At 38.7% G+C, this 15828-nt stretch overlaps 4 protein-coding genes across 9 annotated transcripts; 2 read left to right on the top strand and 2 right to left on the bottom strand.

The window, feature by feature from the left end:
• The first annotated feature begins 265 nt into the window (after positions 1-265).
• Positions 266-5692, top strand: LOC116840551 (protein virilizer). Of its 2 annotated transcripts, none has more exons than XM_032807375.1 (6): positions 266-435; positions 494-602; positions 682-794; positions 1026-1392; positions 1650-5283; positions 5371-5692. In XM_032807375.1, the coding sequence occupies exons 2-6, from the start codon at positions 549-551 to the stop codon at positions 5661-5663; spliced, it is 4461 nt and encodes a 1486-aa protein (XP_032663266.1). In that variant the 5' UTR covers positions 266-435; positions 494-548; the 3' UTR covers positions 5664-5692. The 2 variants fall into 2 exon arrangements, with proteins under 2 accessions (XP_032663266.1, XP_032663265.1); XM_032807374.1 differs by having other exon boundaries at positions 267-435; positions 509-602.
• Positions 5685-8345, bottom strand: LOC116840555 (pentatricopeptide repeat-containing protein 1, mitochondrial). Of its 2 annotated transcripts, none has more exons than XM_032807384.1 (4): positions 8056-8345; positions 6654-7930; positions 6278-6583; positions 5685-5946 (listed from the first exon to the last, which is right to left on the bottom strand). In XM_032807384.1, the coding sequence occupies exons 1-4, from the start codon at positions 8144-8146 to the stop codon at positions 5845-5847; spliced, it is 1776 nt and encodes a 591-aa protein (XP_032663275.1). In that variant the 5' UTR covers positions 8147-8345; the 3' UTR covers positions 5685-5844. The 2 variants fall into 2 exon arrangements, with proteins under 2 accessions (XP_032663275.1, XP_032663276.1); XM_032807385.1 differs by having other exon boundaries at positions 5817-5946; positions 6654-7903.
• Positions 8346-8442: 97 nt separating this feature from the next.
• On the top strand, positions 8443-12704 carry LOC116840553 (probable ATP-dependent RNA helicase DDX23). 3 transcript variants are annotated; one of them, XM_032807378.1, is made up of 10 exons: positions 8443-8599; positions 8691-9346; positions 9458-9790; positions 9996-10418; positions 10493-10619; positions 10744-10867; positions 10961-11076; positions 11215-11475; positions 11588-11762; positions 12048-12271. In XM_032807378.1, the coding sequence occupies exons 2-10, from the start codon at positions 8772-8774 to the stop codon at positions 12269-12271; spliced, it is 2358 nt and encodes a 785-aa protein (XP_032663269.1). In that variant the 5' UTR covers positions 8443-8599; positions 8691-8771. The 3 variants fall into 3 exon arrangements, with proteins under 3 accessions (XP_032663269.1, XP_032663270.1, XP_032663271.1); XM_032807379.1 differs by having other exon boundaries at positions 8464-8599; positions 8762-9346; XM_032807380.1 differs by lacking the exon at positions 8443-8599 and having other exon boundaries at positions 8772-9346; positions 12048-12704.
• On the bottom strand, positions 12586-15826 carry LOC116840558 (prostatic acid phosphatase-like). Of its 2 annotated transcripts, XM_032807388.1 has the most exons (7): positions 15680-15826; positions 15291-15376; positions 14287-14385; positions 13971-14210; positions 13597-13782; positions 13135-13470; positions 12586-12873 (listed from the first exon to the last, which is right to left on the bottom strand). In XM_032807388.1, the coding sequence occupies exons 1-7, from the start codon at positions 15726-15728 to the stop codon at positions 12697-12699; spliced, it is 1173 nt and encodes a 390-aa protein (XP_032663279.1). In that variant the 5' UTR covers positions 15729-15826; the 3' UTR covers positions 12586-12696. The 2 variants fall into 2 exon arrangements, with proteins under 2 accessions (XP_032663279.1, XP_032663280.1); XM_032807389.1 differs by lacking the exons at positions 15291-15376; positions 15680-15826 and adding an exon at positions 14633-14953.
• Positions 15827-15828: the final 2 nt, after the last annotated feature.

Here is a 15828-nt window from a genome sequence, read left to right on the forward strand (position 1 = left end):
AAAATTGACCAATCATAGTCGAATTATAGAAGAATAATCGACTGTGATTAGTCAATTTTTTACAGTTCCGACATAAGTTAACGGATTACGGCCATCATAAACTAACCTTTAGTTTGTCGCTAGCTGACTTCGTGCCTACGTCGCATGGTCAGTGGTGAGACAAGAACAGAGCGATTGGACATCTGTCCTTTTCTAACTTACTATCATTGTACCGAAGTACAACGGGCACGAACCAGGCACATTTTATCATTACCATCGCAAAAATGCGTCTAATGAACGTAGTAAAGGCGCACTTTGTTAGATGGCGTCTCGAAAATGCATCTAGCTCCGGCCACTAAAGTCAGACTCATGGCCTCTTTCTGGTTCTATACAGAATTAAATAAAAAATAACTATAAAACCTCAAAACAAGGATATAGAAGAATGAATGAAAATGAGTGAGTTGGAGTAAAAGTAGAGTGAGAAATTTCTATTACCTAATTGATTATTAAAAAGAAATAATTGTTGTAGGTAAGATTATATGATGTGAATAAGTTTATTGACGATAAAAATGGATAATACTGAATTATTGTTCTTTGACACATTCTCCCATGACATATCAGAGGTTTGTTTACATATATTAAATTAATGATGGTAATGAATCATTAAATCTTAAATTACCGTAATCCTTTTTTCATTGTTAGGAATTGAACTTGGATTTGGTACAATTTCCTAAACCTGTTTATATTAGCGAAGTAAGAATAATACCATTAGGTGCACGAGTTCAAGCAGACTTTCCAGGAGGAGTACGTCTTGGGTAATGCATAAAAACTTTATTCTTTTCTATCATTTAAAAACTTGTAGAGATCTATCTTATTCAAAATCTTCTGATTGGCTTATAAGCACATTTAGAGAAATATTTTTATCAATAAAAGGAAGTTTTTTTTAAAAGGGTCATTGAATATAAGAATTAAAAATCTCAATATTATTTTCTTCAAATTTATTGTAAAGAATATTCAGTATCAATCAAAAAGGATTATCCTTTCAGAGCAACCAATCCTTCTCAATTTGAAATTGAGTTTTTTGTGAATGATCTCAGTAAACCTGGAGCATCCACTTTCGAATCTCTGGGTGGTTTGGAATATAAGCAAAACATTCATATTCAGCTTGAATGTGAACGGAAACAGATACCAACCGATGGGTTGGTATTAAGAGGATGGTATACTACAATAACACTGGCAGTATATGGTACCTTGACAAAATCATTAAACAACCCTCAGGAAGTCAACAATTCAACAGCTGGGTCTACTGCTTGCGTCAGTACCCTGGAAGAAAATCCTAAAGGTTCTGCTCAAGCTCCTTCGGAACAGCAACCTGAATGGTATTACGAGAACCAACACCAAACGAATTCTACGGTAAAAAATTTTACTTAACGATTTTATAATCATAAAATCTAGCCAAAGCCAACTTTTCAAATAACACAAATGTCTATAAACATTATAAAGATGCTGAAAGATGTTTTTAACTATCTGAAATACTCTTAGATCAAGGACATGAAAATATTTTAAACATTTAAAAGGTGTTTTAAGATTATTAAGACATCTTTTAGAAGTTTTATTTTTCAAACATAGTATCTCTATACTCAAAATTTAAAATCCTATATTGTCAACAGGAAATATGTGTTGCTGCAACTCCACCACCACCAGTTCAACCAATTCAAGTTGTAGAACCATCCAGGACTACCGCACCAGAACCCGAGAAAGTAGAATCAACACAATGGGAAGAGGAAGCATCTTGCAATACAGGCGAAAAACCGTCGAAACGGCCTTCCTCTCCCCCTACGGAATCCTTGATCTCTTTGAGTCCCGAGTCTATCTCTGCCGAAGAAGAGGAAGCGGAACAGCAGGAAGCAGTCGAACCTGAGACTGGCGAGCCGTTCGAGCCTATATTATCGGATGAAGACATAATGACTGACGATGTACCATCTACGGCTGAGTTCGAATGTGAAACCGTGCAGATTGACGAGATATACGCACTGATGTCGCCCGATCTACTGAGTCTAGAGAAACCTGGCAATCTGGAAGACTCGAGCGTGAGTCACGAAACTTTATTGAAAATCAGAGAAATCCTTCAGCCATTGTCCAAATCAGTCTCACACTTCCATAACGCGTCTGGTCAAGAGAAAGAAACGTTCGTCCACAACTGCGAATCTCTATGTGCCATATTAGGGCCATTCGACTTCAGCGCAGACAATGTCAATGAGTTGACAAACATCGTCAGCGCTGGCTTAGACATGGAACTTGCTAGAGCTCAACCACAACCAGCGTACAAAGTGCGGCACGTAAAGGTAGGGGTGCGTTTAGCCGAAGCTCTCTGTCGATTATCTATTGGTCCGGAGATTCTGCTGAAGGTCGAGGCGCCGTCCAAGTTGCTGTCTCTTTGTATGCGCGAGAACGTGGCGCTGCCGGTAAAACTTTCCGCTTTGCGAGCCCTCGACGCCGCGCTTATTAGCCCGGTGATTGTGCAAGAGTTCCTAAACTCGAAGATTAATCTATATAGGAATGCGCTGACGATGTTGGACACGGTGAAACTAGCTAGACTGAAATATGCCCTGAGCTCGCTTCTACGTAAAGTCCACGTCTACGAGTACTTGGAGGAGACGAAAAAATTCGACGAGCTCGGTTTGGCCGAGCTAATGAACGCCTACGTTTGTGCGCCAACGTTGATGGCGCAACCTAAACGCCAACTACCGGCCGGTGCTCAAATGGAGTTCGAACGAGAACATACTCGCAATCCTCGCGCCCATCTGATAGCCTATTTCGAATATCACAAGTTGGCCCTTCACCTCTTGCTGACATTGTCCTCTCCCGACTGCGACTTCAAGGTAATCAAGCTGATACGCCGATTTCTTCTGCATCTCTCCGACACGAAGGAAGGCTTGTTTTATTTGCTAAAAGAGGCCGAGGTAGTACGCTTGATGCTGAAGGCCTTGAAGTACGAATTACCGGGCGCCGGTTGCATCTTAGCGTGGCGTCTTCAAGTCGTGCAATGTTTGATTCGCTTGAAACAGACTCCAGACGATTGGATGGCACTAAAACGACTGCATTCCTTCCTCGTATTTCCCGACGGCTTGCGCGCCATTCTCACGGTAATGCCGTTGGGCGATTTCATGGACATTTTGATCCCCTATTTGGCAGATTCCAATCTCTGTGAGTTCGCCGCCGAAGTGATTTCCGCTATCGTCCGTTATTCTGACCGAGTGCAGATCCTGCAGAATCGTGCGGAATTAATGTTGGATAAGGCTCGTGAACACGCCGTCCTCAGAGATGTGACGTCGTACTTGACGACCGCGGCTCAGGCCTCTCATTGGGACTACAGCGACGTCTCGTCTCTAGTGACGATTATCAGGAAGAGCGCGGAGAAAGCTGCGTCTCTGCCTGGCCAACTGATCACGGCATGTAGAATTCTGCATTATTTAATTTTCCCATCGAATAACGACATCGATCCCATGGAACCTTACGTCGAACTCAAGTACAGGAACGCCTTGACACAACTTTTCGCTGCCGACGGTCTCACTGCCTTAATCACCGTAATGGCGAACGTGTCCGAGTTCTACGAACAGCCATTTCTTCATCGCGCAGCTCTAACGGGTCGTAGAGGCATGGCGTTGGTGGCTCTCCTGCTGCCCTGCGTGAAGTTGACCAGAGCGCTGTTGGAGAGACTCGTCAAATGTATGGCGACAGACTTTAAAGATCTCACAGCCGTCGTCCCGTTGTTGGGTGTCTACTCCTTGATCGAGGCTGTGCCGTCTAATTCGACAGTGCGATCTCTGTCCGAGGAAATTGTTGGCACGCTGCTGATGTTTACTCAGGCCGTCGATTCCGATGGTTCCGGAAACGTTGCCAAATCCCTGTGGACTCAGATGTTGGGCGAGGTTTTGAAAATGGTCTCGCTCAGTCCGTGCAACTTTGTGCCGGGTTTGAAACTGCTGACACGCCTATTACCGCCTGTCCTGACACCGCGAGAAACCGCCACCGAAGATGCGGCGAGAGTTCTGGGTCTGAGGAAGCTCTGGTCCGCACATCTGCAAGCACAAGCTTCAAATCTCACAGAAACTCTTAGACTGCTATGTGCCAGTTGGAACGGAGAAGTTTTGCTTCTTTTATCTACGGTTTGTAAGCAATTGAGTGACCTGGCAGCGCCAACAGCTCTTTTGGTCGGGCGATGTCTTTTGGATGGTATCCTAGCGGCCACTCCACAAAATAATGTTCCTATTCTCGCTCTAATTAGCGATCTAGCTAGACACGCGCCCGTTAAGGCCACTTTACTGACTCTGACGAGTCCTGCGTCTAGAGCACAAGTAAAATCTGACCAGAAGTACCCACCTGTCATCGAGTTGATGTGCTCCACTTTGAAGAACAACGGTGAAGTGCGTGTACAGTATGAAATCCTCAGTATCTTCGAGACTCTGTGCGACTGCAGTCTAAGCCTGGTACAGGAGGACAACGAGCCTTTTGAGAAGAAACTGACGCACTCGGTACCCAGTAAGGAACCTTTACTATCCATTCTCGCGGCTTTGATAGAAATTTTAGCCACGAGTACGAAATACCAGCTAGATGTGATAGAGAGTACCTTGCACGTCCTCCTGTCCCTCATCGGTCATAACTACGGTCTCTATCACGTGAAGAGCTGCCTGGAGAACAATCCTGGCGCCTTACGCGCATTGTTGGATCATGTGTCTACTTTAGAAAATCCCGAGACGTGCTCCCTTGTAGGCTTAACCGTAACTTTCTTGGAGAATTTGATCGCTTCTGACTCGGAAAGGCGGTCCCTGCACTTACGTACACAGCAGTTGGCCTCTTTGATCTCCTGGGAGAGAAACGATCATCCCTTAGAGAAACTAAAGCGCGCGGAGGAACTGGTGGAGACTTTGAAGGCTGAAGAAAGAGAGGAGAAGGAACCTATCCCAGAGATGTTGGAACCATTATTGCCTACTCCAGAGGCTCTATTGAATCAGTTCTCGCGAAGATGCGCTAGACCGATCAATAACAGTCCAAGCCGGTCCACAAAATTCTCATTTGTGGCAGCTAGTCAGGTACAAACCGAGAATACGGTAGACCTGTTGGCACTCGCTACTGAATTATTACCTGCTGACTTCAATCTGTTGGCGGAGGCACAGAATTTGTGCTCAAAAGCACCTCCCGACGATGCTACTCAACCTTTGCAATCGAAACCTCAGGATGAAGAACAAGAAAATAGAACGGAGAAGCAGAGTTCTCCAATCACCAAGTCGAAACAACCGTTTGGTAAGATTTTTAACGTTTTATACAATCGATCTCCTCAACGGGTTTTTTTCGTTTTATCTAATAATTTTCTATTTTTGTAAATATCAGTGACACCGATACGAGGTCGAAGTCAGTTTACCAATTCATTACGTGGTGGTCCTGTGGGTGGAGGAGTAGGTAGAGGTGCTGATCCTTTCCGATCGAGACCACCTAATACTTCGAGACCACCATCTCTTCACGTGGACGAGTTCGTAGCATTAGAAACGTGCGGAGCTCAACCAACGGGTCCTACTGGTTACAATAAGCTCAGCATACGCGGAACATGTCCACCGCGTGCTATCAGCAGCGGAACCAGAAGTCGACCTTGGACGCAAGAAACTCGTCCTCCATATCTTCGTTAATTCACTCTTCCTGTTTGTCGAATTTTTCTCCTTTTTTAAATTACATAAAAATATACAAATTTCGCTACAAAATGTGATTTTAAAGATCATTTAACTAATACCTGGCAAGATAAAGTTCTTAAAAAATACATAATTTTTTTCAAATAAATTATATCTGTTGCGGAAATAATATTTTATTATGCTACAAATTATTTTCATTTTTCTCTTGCCATTTAGATAATGTTTCTTCAAATTTATAGATATTTTTCTCAAAGTTCCTCAATCTCCGCATTTTACCTTTACCCTATAAAAAGATAACAACACATTACAATATGTACATATTTTGAATATATTATTTCTTAATTTATCGAGATTTTTAAAATATTTGCTGCACATTAAGTAAAATAGAAAAGAAAAGATAAAAATATAAAAAAAATCAACAAAATGGAAAATATATTTTCCTTCCTCTGAAAAAAAATAAGAAGAATAAATCATTTTGAAACTTAATATATACGTGTTATTCTAATCTTCTTTCATTTCTGCCATTTTTCTTACAGGATATTAAAAATGTATCGATTGAAAAATATGATATAATCAAGATGTAACTATTACAAATTTATGTATATTCTATATACCTTAGGTTTCCGTAATTTTTGCATATTGTTTGAGAATTCCACGAGCATTTGGATAATTTTTGTATTAGGTTTTATTCTATTCTCCTTCATGTATTCCATCATAAATAAGACATATCCTAAATTTTTATTAAAACAGGCCGTTCTAATAAGAGTACCCATGATTACAACATTGGGTTTATAACCGAAAGCCTCTATACCTGCCAGGAACTCTCTGGCATCGTTATATTCTTGACAACCAAGTGCCAGAACTCCAAATGTCATCACATTGGGAGCTAGTGATTTCTTCTCTGTTATTTGTATCACCTCCTAAATTATAAAGTTATATTATACAAAATAATTAAATGGTAACAAATTATATGAAACTGTATACACTCACCTTTGCAGCTCTGTATTCACGCCGCATGCTGCGCCTCTTGATAAGCATGTTATAAAAATCAATATCCAACTGGATGTTATTCTTATCTACAGTTTTGAGAAGAAGATTTTCAGCGGACACTGTGTTCGGAATTAAATCCAACAACATCGTAATGGTTTTGGCATCTGGTTTAACATTGTCGGCGGCCATTCGACTTAGAAGCCCATCAATACCACCGAATAAAAGTAGACGATTGCTCGTTAACACATTGTTCAAGTTTATCGGTGCTTCCTCTGGAAGATTCTGCTCATTTGTTTTAATAAGGGAGTGCTGTGTAACATTGCTCTGCTTTGTCTGTATTAATGGCAATAATGTGCTTATAAAAGGTGGTGACGCCAACAAATCTGGCATCTCACCTTCCTTCAACAAAATCCTAGTTGACTCATATCCAGGGAGTAGGACATCATTAATTTTCACATCTCCCAGTTTGCTATCTCTTATTGTCCTTAGAAGGAGATTGTACGTACACAAAGAGCGTTTTACCTTCCAGTGACACATTACGTGCCACGTCGTCAAAGCGTGTCGCAGACCATTCTCCTTATCGGCAATTGCAGCATGGAACAGCGAGTTGAAAGTGCTTTCTCCTATAGGAATACGATTGTCCATCATCTCATCTACCAATTGAAACGCCTCGCCGACCTGATTATGCCAGCCGTACCCTTTCACCATCACGTTGTAATGTGTTTGATTCAGTGGAAACTGCTGTTCATACAATGATTGTCGTAGATTGTTTAAGTGCTCCAAAGCCAACTTCTTGTTGTCCGACATGGCACACGCATTGAACAAGGCGGTGTAAGTAGCTGCGTTTGGCTGCAAACTACGCTTCTTTGCCTTATTATATAAACTAAAGCACTTCTTTATGTTACCCTGAATAGAGAGAGCTCGGATCAGAAGATTATACATGTACATGGTGGGTTTGTCTCGATTCTCTTTCACCATGTCGAGCACTTTCAGAGCAGAATCTATATCTTTCTTGGATAAATGCGACTTAATCATTTGTCCATACCGGCCTATACTAGGTTTCAGTCTACGTGGAATACAACCCTCACTATCTCGAAAGTTTTCTTCTTCCTGCTCAAGCTCACTCATTTCGACATGCTCAAACTTCCTGCCTGAGATATCTCCAAAAACATCGGAATTCTTAGGGAGCTCTTGTGTACAGAATTTGGCCACTGGAGGTTGTAATCTGAGCTGAGAGTACCCATTCTTGGCTGCACCACAGCAATAAAAAACGAGAGCTTAAAAGGATTATTTTATTTTTATTCGAACTCTTGAATCTACTTTTGATCTTAAAAAATTGACTAGACAAAATAAAAGATAAAATAATATTAATACTATATATAGGCACTTATTTCTTACTTACGTTGTGTTTTGCAAATAAGTTGATTCACTTCGTTGACATAACCTACTGCATTCTTTAATTTGAATGCGGGGTAAAGTTTTCGACAAATCATTTTGTAATTACAAATAGTAATACATTCGTTTTAAATTTACACTTTTCCTTTTTCTTGTGAAAAATGTAAAACTGAAATAAGGTAAATTTAAACTTGAAAATATTCGATATGTAACTAAATCACAGTAGGGGCGAGATAAACATAACCTCTATTCTAACGAAGGATACACACTGTGTACGACATTCAATGTATGGCGATTCAATAGTCAATAGGAGATGATTGCTAGCTAGTGACATTTTTGTCTCCAAAAAACAGATGTTCTTATTGGATGTTGAACGAATGTGGGTTATCGTGTGAATCTTTCATAAGGATTGTTTCCGCTATGATTGTTACGTCGTAAGAAGTTATAAGTTGTTCTACTTGCATATATTCGTGTAATTTTGCACGGAGAGGTTATATTTGGTTAGTCTAAAGGAGAAAAATTAGCTGTAAAATAATTTTAATGCAATAAGGGTATGTAACGTTTAATATTAAATTACGATTTATTTTTTAAAGGATTTAATCATCCAATTATAGTAATTAGTAACGTAATTGTTTAATTTAGCTGATAAAATCTTCGCATTAGCATCATTCCTGGACGTTCCAACCTTGATTTAGTTTCATTTTTTGCACAAGTGACTTCTAAATGCCGCACGATAAGAAAACAGCTCGGCGAAGTCGATCTCGTGATCGCGATCGGGAACGTGAGCGTGATCGGGAGCGACGCGAACGTCGACGCAGTAGAAGCCGGTCGAAAGACCGCAAGAAAGACAGAAAACGATCCAGATCTAGGGAACGATCTCGAGAACGGGACAGATCGCGAGAAAGGGATCGCGATCGTTCAAGGGAACGAAGAGACATTAAGGACAGATCGAAAGATGACAAGAAACGAAAAAACAGTCCTATACTTGCCAATGAGGATGATTCAAAGAAGGATTTGAAAAACGATGCCAAGAAGGAAGAAGAAGAAACAGAGGATAAGACCAAGTTAGCACTAAAGAAAGAACCATTAAGCTTGGAAGAGCTATTGGCTAAAAAGAAAGCAGAGGAGGAAGCTCGTGCCAAGCCCAAGTTCCTTAGTAAAGAAGAACGTGCTGCTTTGGCATTGGAAAAGCGTCAAAAAGAAGTTGAGGCGATAAGAAAACAGCAGGAGGAGGACCGCAAATCTCTATTTCACAATGACAACACCAGCAAAGAGAGAGAATGGGATGATAGAGACAGGTATTTCATTTGTATGCTTCTATTTGTGTTTGCTGCTACTTTCTAAATAGTTCTAAAACTTGATACAGTTTAAAGATTTTCTTCATTATAAAAAAACATATTTTGTAACAGGAGAAGAGAAGCACAGCGTTCACGCGAGGATGAGATCAAGGATAAGGACAAGGAGAAAGAAGTAGAGGCCATCAAGGAGCGATATTTAGGTCTGATTAAAAAGAAGCGTCGAGTCAGGAGACTAAATGATCGTAAGTTTGTTTTTGACTGGGATACTTCAGAAGACACCTCTGTAGATTATAACAGTATCTACAAGGAACGACACCAAGTACAGTTCTTTGGTAGAGGTAATCTGGCGGGTATTGATATTAAGGCGCAGAAGCGAGACCAGAGCAAGTTTTATGGCGAATTATTAGAAAAGAGACGCACAGAAGCTGAAAAAGAACAAGAAAAGTAAGTCTTATTGAATGATTTGTCATAGTAAAAAAAAACATTGAACTTAATGGAAAAAATAAGCTATTTTTAATATGAGCTTATAATATTTCTTTTTATGTTTATAACAAAGTATTTGAGTGATCTTGCATTTAGGTATATTATTAAAATGTCTGTATTTACATTAAAATATTGAAGATAATGTATTTGTTCCTTTATTTTCAAGGATGAGATTAAAGAAAGTGAAACGGAAAGAAGAGAAGCAAAAGTGGGATGATCGACACTGGTCTGAGAAGGCACTGAACGAGATGACTGAGCGCGACTGGCGTATTTTCCGTGAAGACTACAATATCACGATAAAGGGCGGTCGCATTCCCGATCCTATTCGATCCTGGAAAGAGTCAGGCTTTCCCAAAGAGATCCTGGATATTATCGACAAAGTTGGCTATAAAGATCTCACGCCTATTCAGCGACAGGCGATTCCTATCGGTCTGCAGAATCGCGACATTATTGGCGTCGCAGAGACTGGTTCGGGTAAAACACTCGCGTTTTTAATTCCGCTGCTACTGTGGATTACCAGCTTGCCAAAAATCGAAAGACTCGAGGAGGCGGATCAAGGACCCTACAGTATCATTTTAGCACCTACACGGTATTATTTGCTTTCCTTAATCCCGTTTTCTTAACTTTTATTCTCAATACTTATACTTATGTATTTCATTGTAGTGAATTGGCACAGCAAATAGAAGAAGAGACCAACAAATTTGGACAGCCATTGGGTATTCGGACTGTCGTGGTGGTGGGTGGTCTCTCTCGAGAGGAACAAGGTTTCAGATTAAGAATGGGTTGTGAGGTATGTCCCTGCGTCCTTGATTATTACTGATTGATTTCACCAACTTTCTTCCTACAAAGTGAATAATATAATATATAAATTGAATTAACTGATTTCAAATATTCAATTAATTTTTTTTTTCCAGATTGTCATCGCTACACCTGGACGTTTGATAGATGTTTTGGAAAATCGATATCTCGTATTGAATCAATGTACTTATATTGTGCTGGATGAAGCTGACAGAATGATAGACATGGGTTTTGAGCCAGGTATGTAAGCCAAGGATTCATAATATATTCTTTGCATTATGCAATTTCAAAATCACACACATTTGACATTATATAAAAAATTTATCATTCCAGACGTTCAAAAAATTTTGGAGTATATGCCTGTGACAAATCTAAAACCAGACAATGAGGACGCGGAAAACGAAGAGAAACTTTTAGCCAATTATAACACGAAGAAAAAATATAGACAAGTAAGAGAAATTTCTGAATTAGTTACACTTATTTCTTAGTTGCTAAATATTCAAGTAAATTACATTATTGTGTTTCATCTAATTTTACCCAATAAAACTATAAGTAAATGTCTTAATAAACGTAATTGTGCTCTTAAGACAGTGATGTTTACGGCTACGATGCCTCCTGCCGTGGAACGACTAGCGAGAACGTATCTAAGGAGACCAGCGGTCGTATATATTGGCAGTGTTGGCAAACCCACTGAGCGTACCGAGCAAATAGTTCATATTATGGGCGAAGCGGATAAACGTAAGAAACTGATGGAGATACTCAGCAGAGGCGTCGAACCACCTGTCATCATATTCGTTAATCAGAAGAAGGGCGCTGACGTCTTGGCAAGAGGCTTGGAGAAGTTAGGAGTATGTATTTTGTTTCTTTCTCATTTTCTATAACTTACGCGAATACTTACTCTTAACTATTACATAAAAAACTATAAAGACCAATTGTTCATGGTAACGTGTCATTTCTTAGTACAACGCTTGCACCCTGCATGGTGGTAAAGGCCAAGAACAGCGAGAATATGCCCTGGCATCGCTCAAGAGTGGTAGCAAGGATATTCTGGTGGCTACTGACGTTGCTGGACGTGGTATTGACATTAAGGATGTGTCAATGGTCATCAACTATGACATGGCTAAAACTATTGAAGGTAATTACTTATACTGTACATTTTTCGTATGTTTTCTTATGCAATTATTGATATGAGTACCGGAGATCGCGAATGAATTTTCAAACCATTTGGTAAAAGTATAGATTCATTAAAATTTATTATTCATCTACGATCATTGTCATAGAGCATACATTTAATAATTTTTTATAGAAGATATTTCTCTTAAAAAAAATTTATATCATAAAATTAATTATATATAATAATTAGAGGAATTTTAGAGGTACATAATTTACTTTATGTTAATTATCTTTTCATCATTTACAGACTACACACATAGAATCGGTCGAACTGGTCGTGCCGGTAAAGCTGGTCTTGCTATTTCCTTCTGTACGAAGGATGATAGCCACTTATTCTACGATCTTAAACAAACCATCCTCGCTAGTCCGATATCTACTTGCCCACCAGAGCTTCTCAATCATCCTGATGCACAGCACAAGCCTGGAACAGTAGTTACGAAGAAACGACGAGAAGAGAAGATATTTGCTTGAATCATCTCGATCAGAGAATTCTTCTTTGCATTTAGAATCTGATTGATCTATGAATCAAATGTTGCAGTGTTAAAGGATGATTTTGCAGATTCAGATAATCAATCAGATGCAATTGTTAAATTGTAAAACAGTCTGGAAATCCACTGACGTTTACTACATTTTTACTAAGCAAAACAGACATCAGATTGGATAAGGAGTACGTTTGTGTACTTTAAAATTATATTACTTCCGTACAATATTTACTTTGAATTTTTGGAGTTTATACACTGGAGTTTATAAACTGAGGAGTTTATACACAAAGAAAGTCAATATCGTGAACATTAATGGTGTTAATAATTATTTACAGTATGAGCAAAATATACAATTATATGTGAAATTGTGACATAGCGATATGTTATATTTGTGACAAATAACGATCTCTATAATTATGGAAGTGGCGCTGGTGGTGTTACGAAATTGCCATCGACCTTGCACTCTTCGTCCCAGTTATTCGGTATCACCGGCCTAAGTATCTCCACGAACTTTTCGAGAGGACACACGGCGGTACATCCAGATATCGTCAACGGATACGGCTCATGGGCTGTCGTGTTCCGTAAAAATATCTACAAAAGGAGGATCAGAGATTAATCGCTAGAATTTAGAATGAATCTACCACGAAAAGCAAACATTTCGTCGATGGAGAATTAACCCGAAGAATTAGCCGGCGAATCTGTTATTAAAATCACAAAATACGAAATATTCTATATTTATATTTTTCAAGATTCTTAATATTCTCAAGAATTTTCCCGATCTAGAGGAAAATTTCAAAGTGACTGAAAAGTGATTAAACTGTTTGGAAAATTGATCAAGCCGCAATCACTCACCTGAACATTCCATTCGCCCTTGTCTTCATGCAGTTCAATCATTGTCATGATATTATAGTGCGGTAACTGATTGTGCCAAATATACATCGTGTTTAACAAATCGACAACAGTGCTATCGTGGCCAATGAACAGGAACATTTTCCTCTCTTTAGGTTGCAAAGTGCCCTCTTTTTTCGCCAACATGTCACTTATGATTTTTTTCAACAAGGGACTACCTTTTAATCTGCGAAAATCGTCGTTATACGTGTTAAATTTCAGAGAATACAAGGTTAGAGGTATTAGCTTATCAGGATAATAATCCTTGACCCATTCCGGCAAAGTCAAATTTACTCCTTCCTGTAACAATAATATGATCATGATAACTTGTGCAATTACTATAACTTGATTAGCGATTATAATCATGGAAATGAACTAAACCATTAACATTTTCCATAACAATTCCAAATGCTATATTATACAAACCTCAGCTGCTAAAGTGGCGTATAATGAACTGACATCGTCGGCATTTTCAATTTGCATGCCCGTAAAGTTTGTGAGCTCCTTGAACAATGCTTCATTATTCCTATATACTTCTTGGACTTCTGAAAAATTGTTCACCGAACCGCGTAGCTCCGTATACCTCGGGCAAGTATTCCATACTAACATAAGCTACAAAACATACACACTATTCATAATACTTTGGTAAAAAGAAATTCTCCATCTATTCATCAGTTGTAGCTATGTTGAATCGTGACATCAAAGACGCGATTGTCATAATACATGATTTATTGTTGCAGTGCACATACGTCTTTAGCGATATCGGATCGTCTAGACAGATGTTTGCAGAAGTACTTTACCGTATCTTCCGACTGTTTCTGGTAGAAGAGCACAACTGGCTGCCAAGGTAGATCGGGTTTAAACAACTGTTCTTTATTAGGCTTCCACAAAGAAGCAGCTTCCAACATGGCTGACATTTTCGTACGATCCACGAAGGTACTTTGTAAATAGAATACGTTGGGACTGTATGAGGTTCCTAGGAAGTCGTTGTAACGTTCTCGCAAAAACAGACCTTGATTATACTGATTTATTCTTCCTCTCTGTTTTAATTAATAATGATTAAATTCATTTCATAAAGCGAACTTCGTTCAAAGAAAAGAAAGAAGCGAAATTTACATTTGTCAACTGGCCCCAACCGTAAGGTAGCATGGGGTCATTGGTGTAAGGATCGTTCGGATAGGTAGTTTCGGGTGCTCTTTCGCCATGTCTTGCTACCTATAAACAGAAAGAAGATTTCTTTCATCTCGCGACGTTAATTCTATCTTTCGAGAGGTAAATCAAACAGTTGTTTTAGAATACACTACATAAACGATAAGCTGCAAAACAATTACGACATTTGATAACGTGTAAAATACACATCCGATAAATGCGAGATTTTATTTGACGAGCTGATTTGAATAGCGATAAAAATCTAGGTCATCGCTTTTTCTAAATAGAATTGAAATAAAAAAAAAATACGTACAGAGGATTGTTATTGCCGTGATAATGTTAATGCTGACACAAATACAATTTAACTGCTCGTCCGACTTTACAATAGATGTCGCTGGCTTTGAAGATAATGACTATGAGGCAGTATGAATTGATGAGACGTGGGAGAGATGCTCGGATCTCGTTTAGGTCTCTTTTCTTTGCCTGCTAAAAATACAAACTTTATTTGATATCGATTAATACTGATGTGAAAGAGAGAAATTTATGAACAATTAAACCGATCCGAGAGACAAATTACATCACTGCAAATCATTAAAAGAATGCTTGATACAATTTATAATTTTCTCTTAACATGTAACTTGTTGCTCTTAATATGAAAAATGTAACAGTCAATATGGAATGATCTTAATGAACGAAATGACGATATATGTATGTTAATGACAATTAAAGTATATCAAATTGAAAAACGGAGTTAAGCGTTAAATTGTGGAAAAAGAGAAAAAATAAAGTCAATGACAAAAACATACATTGCGTACGTTATATATGAGAAAAAATATTTATCTTGAAATATCATAATGACACTTAGCTCCGTTTTCGTTTCTTATTTATCTGTTGAAGTTTTGTCAGTCTCTGAGTGCTAAAACATACAAATACTGACAAAACTTTCATGTAAATCTAATATATGTATATACCACTGTAACTAATCGCAGAGTATCCTTTTTCATTTCAGACTTAGTCGGATCTTTTTTCTCCGTAATCTCGCAAGACAATGGCATTCCTAAAATATGAAAATTCTATCAGTTACCAAAAATTATTGAATACACAAAGGAAATAATATGCCTAATATTCATAATATACACCGCCCATATAAAACATTCAATATACAATCTTTGAAAGCGAAGAAATCGCGCGAGATATATATCAGGCACCGTCACGCATTACTGACTATGCATATCCACGTCTCATTAACATCAACTATTTTAAAGTCAACTTTAAAGAAAATCTATATTATTTACGAGATGTACTCGTAAAAGCAACGTAATATAGTTCTTGAAAAAGAAAAGGAAAAAAAAACGATTACCTAATGCCACTGCGAGCAGCGCGAGAAGACGCAGAGCCGGAAGAATCATTTCGAATTAATCGTAGACCAGGAAGATTGGCTTGTAAATAGAGTAGCATTGACTGGAGAGCACGTGGGGACGTATACACGATCATGTACTGAGAGAATCT

This window comes from Odontomachus brunneus, unplaced genomic scaffold, assembly GCF_010583005.1.
Source record: "Odontomachus brunneus isolate Ranch 3 - 2012 unplaced genomic scaffold, Obru_v1 Obru_scaffold_010, whole genome shotgun sequence".
Classification (NCBI taxonomy): domain Eukaryota; kingdom Metazoa; phylum Arthropoda; class Insecta; order Hymenoptera; family Formicidae; genus Odontomachus; species Odontomachus brunneus.